Source organism: Prionailurus viverrinus, chromosome E2, assembly GCF_022837055.1.
Source record: "Prionailurus viverrinus isolate Anna chromosome E2, UM_Priviv_1.0, whole genome shotgun sequence".
NCBI lineage: Eukaryota > Metazoa > Chordata > Mammalia > Carnivora > Felidae > Prionailurus > Prionailurus viverrinus.
This window is the reverse complement of record NC_062575.1, coordinates 56,632,228-56,649,465: the sequence shown is the minus strand read 5'-3', so window position 1 is coordinate 56,649,465 and position 17,238 is coordinate 56,632,228. Positions and strand designations below refer to the sequence as shown.

The window sequence follows — 17,238 nt, the reverse complement described above, 5'->3', positions numbered from 1 at the left end:
TTATTTTCAAGCCTTCAGAGCTCATGGATCTTGCTAGGTTTTGGACTTGCCTGGGATCAACCTGTGCTTCTCCCCCATTTCTGCTTATTGAATGGTATTGTCTACCCTATGCCTGTCCCACCACTATATTCTGGAAGTACACAATTACTCCATTCTACAGGTTCACAGCTGGAGAGGATTTTTTGCCTCAAGTCTCACCCATATCTGATCTAGAGATGTTTAGATTAGGTTTTGGACTACAGACTTTAGAGCTGATGCTAGAATGAGTTGACTTGTAGGGATGGTGGGATAGAATGCATGTATTTGGCATATGGGAAGTACATGAAACTTGGGGAGAGGGGTGAGAGCAGAATGTTGTAGATTAAACACTGGTGTTCCTCTAAAATTCATTATGTTGAAACCTTCCAAAATACAACGGTGGGCCTATGGGCAGTGACCAGTCCATGATGGTGGAGCCCTCATGAGTATCATCAGTGTCCTTACAAGAGAGATCACAGAGAGCTATCTCTCTCTGTTTCTGCTATGGGAGGGGACAATGAGAAGTCACCCATCTGCAACCCATCAGAAGGTCTTCCTCAGAGCCTAACCATGCTGGCACCCTGATTTCAGACTTCTGGCCTCCAGAACTGTAAGAAATAAAATTTGTTAATAAGCCACCCATTCTACGGTACTTTGTTATAGGACACCAAACTAAGATACCATATAATCTAGCATTTCCACTTCTGGGCGTGTACACAAAAAAAGTGAAAGCAGGACCTCAAAGAGATGTTTGCATACCCATGTTCACAGAAGCATTATTCAAAATAGCCAAGAGGTAGGGGCGCCTGGGTGGCTCAGTGGGTTAAGTGTCCAACTCTTGATTTTGGCTCAGGTCATGATCTCACAGTTTGCGAGATTGAGCCCTTGCATTGAGCTCTGTGCTGACAGTTTGCTTAGTATTCTCTCTCTCCCTCTCTCTCTGTCCCTCCCTGCTCTGTCTCTCAAAATAAATACACTTAAAAAAAAAAATAGCCAAGGACACCTGGTTGACTCAGTTGGTTGAACGTCTGACTCTTGATTTCAGCTCAGGTCATGATCTCACAGTTCATGAGATCAAGCCCCACGTTGGGCCCCGTGCTATCAACACAGAACTTGCTTGGGATTCTCTCTCTCCCTCTCACTGCCCCTCCCCTGCTCTGCCTCTCAAAATAAATAAACAAACATAAAAAAAATAATAACCAAGAGGTAGAAGCAACTCAAATGTCTACTGATTGAGGAGTGCACAAATAAAATGTGGTATATACACATAATGAAATATTACTCAGCCTTAAAAAGACACTTGGGACGCCTGAGTGGCTCAGTCAGTTAAGGGTCCGACTTTGGCTCAGGTCATGAGCTCATGGTTCATGGGTTCAAGCCCCACGTCAGGCTCTGTGCTAACAGCTCAGAGCCTGGAGCCTGTTTCAGATTCTCTTTCTCCCTCTTTCTCTGTCCTTCCTCCACTTATGTGAAGTATCTAAAATAGTCCAATTCACAAAAACAGAAAGTAAAATGGTGTTCACCAGGCTGTGGGTAGAGAAGAAAATAAGTGGAAAACAAGTGAATTTAAATACTCATGGTAATCAACTGAATCTACATTCAAACAAGAAAAATATGGCATATTTTAACTCTAGTAAACTCAAATGATGGAAAATATTATGAAAGTTATCTGAAACAATAAAGAGAGACATGAGGTCAGGTGCCCCTCCTGTAGGTATTGCTAAATGCCAAGCTGTTATTATGAATCCATGAAACTTAATGTGCACTTATCCAAAATTAGTAAATCAGACTTCATAAATATGACCAGGAGAACAAAAGTAAGCTTACGGAGACCAGAGGAAATAAGCGAATGGCCCACTGTGGGAAGGACCTGTGACACAGGACACCATAAGCAGCAGCAGGTTCACACAGAAACAACTTCTCCTCCCTGGAGGAGGTCCGTGGGCAGAGAGGAGGCAGGCAGCATACACAGCAAATGAGAGCCAGAGAACAACAGGAAAGCACGAGACGGTGGGACACCAGGGACCAGGTGCACCTTCTACGAAGTTCAGATGGAAACCCAAAATAGTGTTCGTGTGTTCACTCATGAATGCAATTTACAGAAATTTAGAAATTTTGCAGAAAATATAAGTGTCATAAGCAACAGTGGAAGAGAAGTCAATAAAGTATAAGAAATGTGCTAAGTTTTCTGTAAAACACAATGATATTTATGTATCAATTCAATATACTGATACGAACATGATGAATCTAGACAGGGAGAGTAATTTTTAGAACACAGCAGTTACAACAAGAAATTAAGTCAGTGAAATTTACACAAACTCAACAAGTTATGCACAAAAAACTGAAAACATACTATAAAAAAGGCAATAAATCTTACACGACAAATTAATGGTATTTCTGGGATTTGTACAGTACAAATATAAAATATACATGTTTTTAAGATATCTAAAATTCCCAATTTAATAAATTTAATTCACAAAAGTGTAACTTGATATTAGGTACTAGGTCAGGTGAGGCCAAGTAGAAAAAATAATTCAGACTATCTTTTCAACATATTCCAGGGTTTGTGCTGGATTTAGAGAACCTGTTGCTGAGCCATACCCTGAAAACTAAAGAAGGAAATAGTGTAAAATATTTAAAACAATATCTGTTCCCCAATTCAACACTCCCACTTACAAATATAAAACAAAGAACACTACTGGTAGCATCAGAAATTCACAATTGATGATTAAATAATAAAAATCAAGTTCTTGGGTGCTTGGGTGGCTCAGTTTGTTAAGCATCCAACTCTCAATTTTGGCTTCAGCCTTGATCTCACAGTTCGTGAGTTCAAGCCCCATGTTGGGCTCTGTGCTTTCAGCGAGGAGCTGCTTGGGATATTCTCTCCCCCTCTCTCTCTCCCCTTCTCTCTCTCTCTCAAAATAAATAACTTAAAAAAAATCAAGTTCCTTTACAATGCATAGAAATGGACAAGATGAAAGGAAAAAGTGGCTTAAAGGAAACGTATTACGGTGAACTTCATTAAAGTCATCGCTCAGCTTCAGCAACTCCCTCATTAAGATGCTGCATAATTATACCTGTTGAGGTAGAATGAACAACAGCCCGCAGAGGGGATGGCAAAGGCAACATGAACAACAGTCCAGTCAACAGCCTCAGACATATGAGAACGTGAACATGGACAACATTGCCCCAGGACAGATTCCTGTTTTGTTTATTGTAGCTCAAAGGGATGAATTAGCATCTAATGAACAACGTTGTCACAGAGCCCTTGAGAGATGACGTGACACACTTCAAAAACCAGAAAGAAAACTGGAATCACTGGTCCAGTCAGGATCTCGTGATACTTTCCATCTCAGTATCCAGGGCATATGCTGACCAGTCTAACCAGTAGCTTCAAGAGGTGCTTCTGTAGGAAGCAGACTATTATTAGAACACGGTAGTCAAAGTGTTCTTGGTCAAGAATTTTCTGTACCAAGTAAACCCACTCCACAGAAGACTCCACCAGAAGCAGTCCATAACCTAAAAGTGGACTATCACAGCAAAAAAAGAAAAAAAAAAAAAAAGAAAAAAAAAAAAAAAAGAAAAAAAAAAAAGGACGAAATTTCAGACTCTAGGGATGTGTATTCCAAAAGCAAATTTCAGAGGCAAAATCACGCAGACTTAAGAAAAATGAAATCGTTGCCAAACTAGGTAGAGAGGTGGAAGAGAGAGAAAATACAAGATGTCAGGGCCAAGTGATGTAGGATCTTGACACGGGACTGTGCCCTCCACCCACGGACACTAAGCTAAAAGCTGAAATGCGCTCCCATGTAAGACAGGGGATCAAAAAGAGCTTTCTGCCAACTGTCTTCACACATCTGAATAAAAAATGTCGTAAGATCCAACCCACCTCCCCATTTCATGTGCCCCTGAAGTGTGGCAGAAGCAGAATGGAAGCTATGGCTAAGGAACCTGAACAGGCAGACAGGGCTCAAGATGGCGCCATGCCGCTTCCAGGGAGCCTGATGGAAGGAAGGCAAGAGCAGCCAGTGTCTTCCCTTCTGATCAGGTCTCCCAGGGACAGCCAATGGGTGTGGAACGAGGACAGGTGCAAGAGTCAGGACTACAGAGGCCTCAGCTCTGAGCCACGTGGACGAAGACCCGAGCATCTGATGGCATCAAGCCCAGAAGGAGAGATCCCCTTTGAAACGGCCCTCCCATGCCCTGCAAAGTCAAGGACCAAAGCAATCACTGCACCAGGTCACTGTGTGTGGATCACGGATCGCGACGTTTGTGTTTGTCTCTGCGGGAGCTGCAGCACCGCTGGAGGGTGAAAGGGTCAACCTCACACATCTGAAGACCGAGTGATAAGCGAGGGAGGAGAAAAGTGTCCTCCAAGTGTTCATAAGAAAAAAGCCTTTGTTTTCCCATAGAACTCTCCCACTGCAGAGAGTTTCTCAAACACCATTTTTTTTAGTTTATTTATCTTGAGAGAGATAGAGCACATGAGTGGCAGAGGGGCTGAGAGAGGGAGAGAGAATCCCAAGTGGGCTCGGATGTGGGGCTCAAACTCACGAAACTCTGAGATCACAACCTGAGCTGAAACCAAGAGTCAGATGCTTAACCGACTGAGCCACCCAGGCGCCCCTCTCAAACACTATTAATGTGCGGCCTCCTCTCTGCCCTTCTTTCCCTTGCTCCAAAAAAGACGTAATATTCAGGTCAAACACACATATTCCTGCTTATAAGAAGAAAGGAAGGTGAACGTGATGTGCTATGGCTTTTCCAGAATCTTCGCTTTTTGTTCAGCTGAAGAGAGAGGACATCACAGATGGATCTGGAAAGATCATTTCACAAACTCCTCCACTGCCTGCCTCCTTCTGAGGGTGCAGGCAACAGGATCACAGAGATACAGCTCTCTTCCCAAACTACTGAATTCAAAGTGCAGGGGAAGAAAATAGGGAATTGGCTATTTAAAATTTTTTTTGAACGTTTGTTTATTATTGAGAGACAGACAGAGACAGAGCATGAGCATGGGAGGGGCAGAGAGACGAGGAAACACATAATCTGAAGCAGGCTCCAGGCTCTGAGCTGTCAGCACAGAGCCCGATGTGGAGCTCGAACGCACAAACCACAAGATGATGACCTGAGCCGAAGTCACGCTTAACCGACTGAGCCACCCAGGTGCCCCGGAAACTGGCTATTTTAAAAGTCTGCCATTTGGTTTTATGCATTCTTAAACTCCAGAACAACTCCTGATGTATCATCTGAAAAAACAGGAAAGTAAAAGTCCAGCTGCCACATAATGAGGCTTTTCAATTCTGAGGCAACAGGGCTTCAAACTCAGGCAAGTAAGGCAGGGGCTCCCAGGAAGCAAACTAAGGAAAAATGCAAAGATACCCAAGGGCAGATCCCCACTTCTGAACAGACATTGTCCTCACCCAGAGAGACCAGGTTCCTGTAGTTCTCCAGCATCACGTCCCTGTACAAGGCCCTCTGAGCATGGTCCAGGCACTCCCACTCCTCCTGAGAGAATTCTATGGCCACATCCTTGAAGGTCAATCGTCCCTGAAATGAAAACACACTTCACCAAGAGGCCATGGGGTGAGTTCTTCACACAAAATGAGAAGAGAGAGGTGCGTAAGTATCAATTTGGTTAAAGTGACTGTCCAACAGACCCATGTTAAGGTATTTTAAGCAACTTATGTGCCTCTAACTTTAAGTTCTTATGCATTTCCATAAGAGATTATAATACCCTCCAAGTAAGTAGGGATTTCTCATTTTTGTGGACAATACATGAAGAATACACCTAAAAAATCCCAATACTACACTGTCTATACACAGTATTAGATACTATGTTCTACACACAGAGTGATACTATCTAGATGAGCTACGGCACGAGTGCTATCTGCAGAGATGACAACATTCACAGTGGCTTTAAAGAGATATTAGAATTTAAAAACAGTGACGAGGGGGCACCTGGTGGCTCAGTTGGTTAAGTGTCTGACTCTTGATTTCAGCTCAGGTTGTGAGTTCAAGCCCCACATCGGGCTGTGTGTGACAGCCCAGACCCTGGAGCCTGCTTTGGATTCTGTGTCTTCCTCTCCCTCTGCCCCTCTCCCCCTTGTGCTCTCTCTCTCTCTCTCTCTCTCTCAAAAATAAACATTAAAAAAAATTTTTTAATTAAAAATTAAAATGAAATCAATAAAACTTGTGATGAGGATAGCAATGGCAATGACTTCAAAGCTTCTGACCCTTCCTACGTGCTAGGTATTACTCTAAAGGCTTCACATGTACCAAGCTGGTATCAGCAGAACAGCTCACTGGGGGAAGATGTGCTCCCATCCTATGGAGGGGAAGACTCATACTGGTCAGAGGCACTCTAGGAAACTCTCCTCTGGTCAAAGAGCTAAGAATGACACAGCGAGCACACGAGCTCAGGTAGTCAGGTTTTAGAACTGAAACTCAAGAACTAAGTAGTTCAGTAACGGAGCATTACAAGTACACAGACAGAGGCTTCTTGAAACAAGCTCAAAGTTTACGACATCAAACTGCATAAAAGGTCCTCATAGATGCTGCATGCACAGAAACACTGCTATTCTTATCATTACCTAAATCATTAGCCTGATAGTGTAGAAAGAATTTAAGGCCATGGAATATACTTAAGATATAATTTCAATGGCTAAAAACTATGAAACTTATTTATGGAATGTCTTTATAAAAACCATGAGCCTGGGTGGCTCAGTCGGTTAAGTGTCCGACTTCAGCCAGGTCACGATCTCGCGGTCCGCGAGTTCGAGCCCCGCGTCGGGCTCTGGGCTGATGGCTCAGAGCCTGGAGCCTGCTTCCAATTCTGTGTCTCCCTCTCTCTCTGCCCCTCCCCCATTCATGTTCTGTCTCTCTCTGTCTCAAAAATAAATAAACGTTAAAAAAAAAAAAACCCACGGACTTACACATCCATGCACTCGTGCAAATTAACTGAAATATGAGGTGTGGTTTCTCAACATAATTTTGAATGATTTTTTTTTTTTTTAAGAGAGAACATGGGCAGGGGAGTGAGGCAGAGGGGGAGAAAGAGAAACTTTTTTTTTAAGTTTTTAAAATTTATTTTGAGAAAGAGTGTGAGAGGAGGAGGGGCAGAGAGAGAGGGAGTGAGAGAAAATCTCAAACAGGCTCTGTGATTTGTGTGCAGAGCCTGATGTGGTGTTCAAACTCACAAACCGTGAGATCACAGATCATGACCTGAGCTGAAATCAAGAGCTGGAAGCTTACCCAACTGAGCCACCCAGGTGCCCGAAAGAGAGAGAGAGAATCTTAAGCAGTCTCCATGCTCAGCGCACAGCCCAACACAAGGCTCGATCCCATGACCCTGGGATCATGACCTAAGCTGAAATCAAGAGTTAGATGCTCAACTTACTGAGCCCCCCAGGCACCCCAAAAGAAAGTTTTTAAATGGCTGTTTTTATAGTAAACGAACACAGAATCCACCAGTGGTTTTTGAGAGAGAGAGAGAGAGAGAGAGAGAGAGTGTGTCTGCTCAAGGGAGGGCAGAGAGAGACAGAGAAATAATCTCAAGTAGGCTTCACGGTCAGCGCAGAGCCCAACACAGGGCTCACTGCCACGACTCTAGGATCATGACCTGAGGTGAAATCAAGAGTCAAGACACTCAACCAACTGAGCCACCCGAGTGCCCCCATTATCATTTTTATTCACGTGTATTTCAGCATGTTCGGGAAGATTAAAACGTATAAATTGTACTTCATTCGGTTTGTCAATATGACTATACAGTAGGCTAGTAAAGAGAGGGCACAAACATGAAAAAATAAAGAATACTTTAACTCCAATCTCCATAAAATACCTGCATTCAAAAATATAAATACAATTATATGCATTTAAACGTAGGTGTGTAGGCATTAACAAACAGCAAAGAGAGTTTGTTTATTCCACTAATAAAATGATGGTTCGAGATTAGAAGAGTTACCGGTGTTATGATATGCAGTACCTGAACAGATTCAGGTTTAAAAACATATCACAGTAATAGACACTTGAAAAAAATGACAAAAAGGAAATCGATGATTAAACTATCATTAAGCAAGAACATTTCACCAAACGTCATGACCAGTCGAGAACGCTGGATGCATTTGCTCTGAAATTTCGGTGGAGGAAAGGGGGTTGGCCGGGGCTCCTGCCATTCACCCAGCCAGCCTTAGCAGGCATCAGCAGAAGAAGTTAAAGGAGGTAAAAATAGAGAAAGAGAGAGAGAGAGAGAGAGAGAGAGAGAGAGAGAGTCAAGGAGCTGAAACTGTTGAAATTCACAGATCTAAGGATGGAAACAGGCTAAAAGGGCAAGAGGGAGAACGATATTTCATGCAAGCAGGATCCTAAAGACAGCAGAGGTGGTTATATCCTATCAGACAGAAGAGACTATAAGACAAAACGGTCGCAAGAGGGGAAGGACATCATGATAAGAAGATTGGCTCACCAGGAAGACAGCCCAAGGTAAACACACAGGAGTGTGACATTAGAGCCCCCAGATGTATTAAGGAAATAATAACAGTATGGGGCGCCTGGGTGGCTCAGTCACTTAAGCGTCCGACTTCAGCTCAGGTCACGATCTCGCGGTCTGTGAGTTCGAGCCCCCGGTAGGGCTCTGGGCTGACGGCTCGGAGCCTGGAGGCTGCTTCCGATTCTGTGTCTCACTCTCTCTCTGCCCCTCCCCCGTTCGTGCTCCGTCTCTCTCTGTCTCAAAAATAAATAAATGTTAAAAAAAATTTTTTTAATAAAAATAAAAAATAAAAAAATAAAAAGAAATAATAACAGTAGACTTCAGTACCCAGTTTCAGAAGATCCAGAAGGAGACAAAAGACCTGAACAGCACTCTCAGCAAGTGCACCTACCAGACAGACAGAACACCACAGCCAGCAGCAGCAGAACACGGTCTTCTAAAGCACACATGACGTCATGCCAGAAAACAAATCTTAGCAAATTGAAGAAGGCTGAAATCATAAAGAGCATCTTCTCTAACACTGAATTGAAACTAGAAACAAATAGCAAAAAGGAAACAACTCATTTTTTCTATAATATGCTTTTTTTCTAATTGCTTATTTTTTTAAGTAACCTCTACACCCAACATGGGGCTCGAACTCACAACCCTGTGACCAAGAGTCTACCTACTGGGCCAAACAGGAACCCCAAAACATTTTTTGTTTTTTGTTTTGAGAGAGAGAGAGAGAGAGTGAGCAAGTGAGCAAGGGGCAGAGAGAGAGACGGAGGGAGAGAGAGGGAGGGAAGGAGGGGGAGAGAGAGAGAGAGAGAGAGGGATGGATGGAGGGAGGGAGGGAAGAAGGGAGGGAGAGAAAGAGAGGGAGGGAGGGAGAGAGAGAGAGGCAGGGGGGAGAGCAAAGCGGGGCTCATGCTTACTTGATGTGGGACGTGAACTCACAAACCATGAGACCATGACCTGAGCTGAAGTCAGATGCTTAATGACAGAGCCAACAGGTGCCCCCAAACAGCTCATTCTTAAGCAATGGGTCAAAGAAGAAACCGCAAGAGAATCTGCAAAGTGTCCGGATGAAAATGAAAAAACAACATACTGAAATGTAGGGACACTCAGAGGAGGGTCTGCAATGGTGAATATTTACATTAAACAAGAGGAAAGATCTCAAATCAGAAATCTAATTTTACACCTCAAGGAAGCAGAAAAAGAAGAACAAACTAAACCCAGTTTAGCAGAAGGAAGTAAATAAGATTACGGCAGAGGAAAATGAAATAGAGGATTAAAAAATATATATATTAAAAAAAATCAACAAACCAAGAGATGTTTTGAAAAGATTAATAAATTGATAAGCCCTTAGCTAGACTAGTGAACATTGCAACTCATGTCATGGAAAGTTTTAAAAAAGACTCTAGAGGGTACTATGAACAACTCCATGCCAACAATGCATAACCTCGAAGGTAAGGGTCAATTCATGAAAACATACAACCTACCAAGACTTATGATCACGAAGAAATAACAAATGTGAACAGAATTATACCTGGAGAGGACATATGAGCAGTGATCAAAAATCTCCACAAAGAGGGGCACCCGGGTGGCTCAGTTGGGTAAGCGTCAGACTTCAGCTCAGGTCATGATCTCATGGTTCCTGAGTTCAAGCCCCGCATCAGGCTCTGTGATGACAGTGCAGAGCCTGCTTGGGATATTCTCTCTCTCTCTCTCTCTCTCTCTCTCTTCCTCTTCCATCCTGGTGATTGCACTCTCTGAAAATAAATAAACTTAAATTTTAAAACAAAGTGGAAGATTCAACATTCAAAAAAACCAATGACAATACATTAGTAGAATGTACTAACAGAATGAAGGAAAAAAAAAAAAAACACTTGGTCATCTCCATGTGGAAAAAGGCTTTCACAAAATTCAACAAACTTTCAGCATGAAGACATCCAACAAACTAGAATAGACTACCCCCAACACAATCAAAGTCATATACAAAAAGCACACAACTAGCCTACCCAATGGTGAGAGACTGAAAGCTTTTCCTCTAAGATAAAGAAGAAGGCAGGGGCGCCCAGGGGGGCTCAGTCGGTTGAGCGTCCGACTTTGGCTCAGGTCATGATCTTACAGTCCATGAGTTCGAGCGCCATATCAAGCTCTGTGCCGACAGCTCAGAGCCTGGAGCCTGCTTCAGATTCTGTGTTTCCCTCGCTCTCTGCCCCTCCCCCACTCACGGTCTGTCTCTCAAAAATGAATAAATTAAAACAAATTTTTTTACGAAAAAAAAAAAAGGAAGGCGGCAGCAAGGGTCCGCACTCTCAGCATTTCCGTTCAACAGAGTACCGGAAATCCTAGCCAGAGAAATGATCAAGGAAAAGAAATAAAAGCCATCCAAATTCAGAAAGGTTGATTTCATATTTTAAAACTCATGATGACTAAAACTCTTTCCATTCCATTCCCATCATTAATATCTTAAAGGCAGGGACCCACACTTGTTCAGCTTCAAATGTAGTGTAAAAGTGGGCAGATTGCTCGCTATTGGTCTGTTTTTCTAGAAGTTTCCAGGTACGTGTGGACGTTAATACAGGATTCCACGCGCTGCTTCTTTTACCCCGGCTTACGGACGGCTAACAGCGCATCCAGACGTGGCCCCTAAACAACCGCTGCCTGAGCGTGAGCCCATCAGCATGTGGCGGAGCCTACTCACAGGCTCCGTGTCACTGAGTTACCATGAGCTGGAATCTAAATGGAGAGGAGGGGGACTGGGGGAAGGCCTGGGGGGTGTGGACGGGCACGTGTCAAGAGTACTCTATGGGGCGCCTGGGTGGCGCAGTCGGTTAAGCGTCCGACTTCAGCCAGGTCACGATCTCGCGGTCCGTGAGTTCGAGCCCCGCGACGGGCTCTGGGCTGATGGCTCAGAGCCTGGAGCCTGTTTCCGATTCTGTGTCTCCCTCTCTCTCTGCCCCTCCCCTGTTCATGCTCTGTCTCTCTCTGTCCCAAAAATAAATAAACGTTGAAAAAAAAAATTTAAAAAAAAAAAAAAAAAAAAAAAGAGTACTCTAGAGATCGGCAAGGCCAACAGGAAGGAGAAATGGATCCTCGACCAAGAATATGACTTTACCTGAGAAAACGCCATTCCTGTCGCCTCTTTCATTTTTCTTCCTCCTCTTCTGGGCCTCTTCCCTCAGGCAATGTGGTTCTTTCTTAGAAGTCCACCTTAAAAGTTGAAAATTCTCTTTAAAGCTTAGAATGGCCATACCCCATTCTGTGCCACAAACACACACAGGGAAGTCCTCACCACGTGGGAGAGTAAAATATTTAAAAATACATAATTGCAAAAACATAACCATTAATGCAGATCACACTGAAAGACGGTCAGCTACAGAAATTAGCTCTGAGCAAATTTTTGTTTAATTTCAGTTTTGTTGAGGATTTTTTGTTTTGTTTTGTTCATGAGCAAATTTCTTCATTGTAAATAGATGGACTCTTTTGGGAAAGGTTCCAAGTCAACCCAGCCATCCTTCAGTTTGCAGAGAGCAGACAAAATGGAATTGAGGGGCACAGAGACTTAGTAGCTCACAGCCCACTGTTTTAAGGGATCATATAACAGAAGAAATTGGAGCATTAGGCAACTGTTAAACTAGGTCTCAAAGGCTACAAGACCATCGGCATCCTTACTAAGTACGCACTGAAACAACCTAAAAGTATGTACCAATTGCTGAAGAACTTTTCTAATATATAAGGAGGAGAAAACACGCACTCCTCAATCTAAACCAGAAACCGACTTAAAAGGCAAATAATTTGTAATTTTTTTTAAAAAATCTAAATAATTCTTGGGAATGCAAGCTGGTGCAGCCACTCTGGAAAACAGTATGGGGGTTCCTCAAAAAACTAAAATAGAACTACCCTACAACCCAGCAATTGCACTACTAGGCATTTATCCAAGGGATACAGGTGTGCTGTTTCGAAGGGACACATGCACCCCCATGTTTACAGCAGCACTATCAACAATAGCCAGAGTATGGAAAGAGCCCAAATGTCCATCGATGGATGAATGGATAAAGAAGGTGTGGCATATATATACAACGGAGTATTACTGGGCAATCAAAAAGAATGAAATCTTGCCATTTGCAATTATGTGGATGGAACTGGAGGGTATTATGCTAAGTGAAATCAGTGAGAGAAAGACAAAAATCATATGACTTCACTCATAGGAGGACTTTAAGAGACAAAACAGATGAACATAGGGAAGGGAAACAAAAATAATATAAAAACAGGGAGGGGGACAAAACATGAGAGACGCTTAAGTATGGAGAACAAACAGAGGGTTACTGGAGGGATTGTGGGAGAGAGGATGGGCTAAATGGGTAAGGGGCATTAAGGAATCTACTCCTGAAATCATTGTTTCACTATATGCTAACTAATTTGGATGTAAATTTAAAAAAAAATCTAAGTAATTCTGGGGTCAAAGTGAAAACAAAATTAACATATCACACTGGGCAATTAAAATAAAAACTTAAAAAATATATATCATACTGAAAAAAGAATAACCTGACTTGAGTGTACAGGAGGCCACAAAAACTTATTTCAGAAGTTAATAATTATTTATATAAGGGGCACCTGGGTGGCTCAGATGGTTGAGCTTCTGACTCAGGTCATGATCTCACCGTGAGTGAGCTGGAGCCCTGCCTTAGGCTCTGTGCTGGTGATGCGGGGCCTGCTTGGGATTCTCTCTTACTCTTCCTCTCTCTCTCAAAATAAATAAATAAGCTTTAAAAAATTATTATTATTTATAGAAAAGTGGAATCTGAACTAAGATTTACCTCAAGCTACAAAAAGAATACTGAATTAAATGTAAGAGAAGTAGGGAGGGGGAAGTAAATCCATTACAAAAACAAAAAGTAAATTTAACACTCCTTTAAAAAAGGCACCATGTAGGGGCACCTGGGTGGCTCAGCTGGTTAAGCATGTGACTCTTTTTTAAAGAGTTTTTTTTTAGATATTTATTTTTGAGAGAGGGCATGCGCACAAGAGTGTGTAAGAGTGGGGGAGGGGCGAGAGGGAGATAGAGGATTCAAGGCAGGCTCCTCACCAAGAGCAGAAGAGCTGAAGGCCCTGCTCGGGCTAGAATTCAAGGACCCTGGGATCATGACCTAAGCTGAAGTCGGACGCTGACCAACTGAACCACCCAGGTGTCCCTACTCATCCCCTAAGCAGTGGACTCGAGTTTAGCTCAGGTCGCGATCTCACAGTTAAGTGAGATAGAGCCCAGAGTTGGGTTCCACACTAACAGCACAGAGCCTGCTTGGGACTCTCTCCCCCTTTCCGTTTCTCCCCCACGCGTGCGCACAGGCACGCGCACACACACACTCTCTCTCTCTCCCCCAAAATAAAGAAAAAAAAAACACATTAAAAAGTATATATAAATAAACAAAAAGGCACCATGTAGTGACCAGCATTTCTCCCCTTCCCCAACCCAGGCAAAGGGGAGAGGGTAATCCACAAATGACTAAGTTACCGCCCACTGGCTGAATACGGTTTGCAAATGGAAATTATCTTGCGATGCAAATAAATATAAAACGCACAAGCCTTACTGGCAGGTGTTTTGAAATTCTCGTCCTCATCCATATGATTTAAATAAACTTTAAATGTATTAGATGGTAAAGCCCTAAATCAGTATTTCACAACTTAATCATCTATATCCAATTAACGCAGACCCATCTGGATTCAGGCCCACCCTCTGTTTTCACTAAGATGTACTTTCCTCTTACTCTATCTTCTTCTGTGTTTCTCTTTTTTTTCTGTTTTCCCCCTGGGTTTCTGCTCAGTCCGTTATCCTCTTTCTGTCCTCTGGATTCCTTCCCTCACACCTACTCTGTCCCATTGTGCACGTGTTTCCCCTCTTGTTTTTATTTCTCCCCAGTCCTTCCGATTGTCCCCAGTCTCCATGCATTTCAGCCTCTTTCTTGTCCCACCTGCGCTCTTTCCCTGCTCTCCGTTATATTCCTCTCTTCTTTCTCTGTTATACTCCCTTGCTCCCCACTCTCTGGCACCCCCAGGTAGCTATACTTCCATTCTGGTTTCTTCCTCCGCTCTCTTGTCACCTCTTTCCTCTGTCTCAACTACACTTTCCTCTGTTGGCCAAGACTTTAACTCTTTAGTCCTCTCCTCCCTCTGACGTGCCTCACCATTGTTGCCTCCACTCCTACTCTGAACAAGGGCCTTTCCATTTTGCTCTCCTTCATCTCCCTGGAGACCGGGCTTTCCTCAAACTTCTACTTTTTCCACCTGCTGCTTCCGCGTCTTATTCTGTCTCTTTGCAAAGTCCCTCACCCATCCTCTACGTTGCCTCTAGGTTTTCTTTCAATGGCTTTCTTTCTCCCAATCGCCCTCCATCACACATTGAGTAGGCGTGGGATGAAATAAGACAACCGCCTCCTGGAAGAACCACGTTTTCAAGTGGGGAGGAATTTGGGGCGAAATACACTGGGTGTCACTAGGCAGGCCAAGTCACCCACCCCAGCGCGGAGTCAGGGGAAGAGGTGACCAGGGAGAGGGGGTTCTGGGGAACAGAAGCCGACGCGAGGAGAGGGGGCGGGGAAGGTGCCCCAGAAGGGTGGGCTCTCCAGAATCGTCGGCCCGGAGGAGGATGCGGCCTCTCCCGAGAGGCCGCAGGGACTGCCAGGCAGGGCCGACAGGGCGAGGCTGGGGCGGGGCGGGAATCCACTTCGTGGAAGGGGGCTTTTCACGACGTGAGGCGGGCGGCGGGCTCCGAAGAGAATTCCAGCAGGACACGGACGGGAAAGCCGGTGTCTGCGTGGCCCGAACGCGGAAACGCCGGGGACAGGGGCCAGTTTAGCTGCGATTTTAAACAGAAAGGGACGCGCCCCGGCCTCCCAATGTGACGTCTGAGTTTACTTGGGGTGCGCTGGCGAATGCGGGGATTTTAAGACCCGTAGCGATACCCAGACCCCGGCTTTGGAGGAGAGGGGACTGCAAAGAGCAGGTTTAAACTATAAAGACGGAAACTCACACTCAACAGCGAAACTTTTGCTCCACGCTATCCGCTTCCGGGTCTACCGGAACCTGAGGGCGCGTGCAATAAAAAGACGAAGGGGCCGTGTGTGGGAGGGGCCTAAGCGGGGCGTGGCCGTCAGGGGCGGGGCGTGAAGTGGTGAGGCCTCAGCAGGTACCGCGATGGGGGCAGGACAGAGCCGGTGAGGGGCGGGACCCGAAGGGAGGTGCGGCCTCCGCAGGAGCGGGACAAAGCTGGAGAGGGGGCCGGGCTTCGGAGAGCCCGTCAGGGGGCGGAGCGTGGAAGGAGGCTAGACCACAAGGGGGCAGGTACGGCGAGGGGGCAGGTACCGCGAGGCGGCAGGTATATGGCGGGTGTCCCTCCCCTCGCTCCCACGGTGTCTCTGCCAGGTGTAAAAATGATTCTTGAAATATCTCCAGGAGCAGCCTTGCTTCCTGCTTATTTCACGGTCTCTAACAGTTTTAAGGTAAAAGCCCGTGAAGCTGAAGCAATTTGGGGGCCAGGGAACTGGGATCCTGGTGGTCTGTGGGGACGTGGTGGGTGCAGGAACATTTCCTGTAGTTAGGATCAATTTAAGTAGTTTAATTACACAGCTGGAGCTGTTGGTGTCGGGCTTACAAACTAGAATGTAAAATTCAAAACTCCCTGGAGAGAAAAAGCAATTCCATACGGACACCCAACAAAATGGCATTGCTTTTTCAATTCCCCAATCACCCAGGAGGCCAAACTCAACGCTGTGCTCAGTTCCGAAGACTTGCATAGGGACGAGACCAGAGGAAAGAGGCGTGGAGGGCGAAGGCATATATAATTTGGGTTGCCAACCACTGCTTTAGGAAGAACACTAACTTTTTAAAAAATGTTATAAATTGCCTTGTTGTCGTTTATGTTTGTTATAACAATTTATTCTGTTACACACTTGAGATGACTTACCTTCAAATACCTGAGTTTAACTTTACATAATATACTTAAATCAGTATCTAAATATAATTTCAAAATCACTACACATACCTTCTCAAAGTACAAGGGTTTTTATTTACAAATTGTATATTTTAGTTCTTTGCTTTCTAAATGTTTACAAAGCTTGTAACATATGTAGTCTTAGCGATTTTCACTTAAAGAATAATCAATTTTGCAATATTTCTAAAGGCACCCAGCAGGGAAGTGTATGCTCTTTAATATGAACCCTAAGGAAAGTAAAACTAGGTTATAAAACATCCAACAAACTTCTACCCTGAATAATTTTTCTGGCAGTATCTGTTAACATCTACTACAGATGTGTTTTCTCTCACCCTGCATATGGAAGATTTCAACCACGTCAAACTGACAGTCAATCAAAATACGTTTAGATAGGGAAATTAGCATATTTAAAATACTTTCAGGTAAAATTGAGCAGAATGTCTTGACATAGCACACATATGAATAAAAGATCTATCATCCCATTTTTATTTTTATTTTATTATTTTTATCCCATTTTTAAAAGATGCAGTGACACAGTGCCCCTCCATAACACAGGATGAGGTACGAGCTATGTGACCTGGCTTCAGGTCCACTGGCGCATAATCCCAGAAGCAATCCCATTAGTTTGAGGACCTAGCTGGACAGGGTTTTTGCCTGCCAAAAGTGAAAGATATGACTGCTCCTTCCTTCAAATGCATTGACTTATAAAGAAATCAATACGGGGCGCCAGGCTGGCTCAGTCCTTAGAGCATGCAACTCT

The 17,238-nt window shown here is 44.1% G+C and overlaps 1 protein-coding gene across 1 annotated transcript in view; it reads right to left on the bottom strand.

The window, feature by feature from the left end:
* Positions 1–15,559, bottom strand: part of LOC125153776 (zinc finger protein 160-like) — a 32,845-nt gene extending 17,286 nt beyond the window's left edge. Inside the window, 3 exon segments of the mRNA XM_047837296.1 lie at positions 5,439–5,565; positions 11,607–11,701; positions 15,519–15,559. Coding sequence (XP_047693252.1) covers positions 5,439–5,565; positions 11,607–11,639 — 160 coding nt within the window. The 5' untranslated portion in view covers positions 11,640–11,701; positions 15,519–15,559.
* Positions 15,560–17,238: the final 1,679 nt, after the last annotated feature.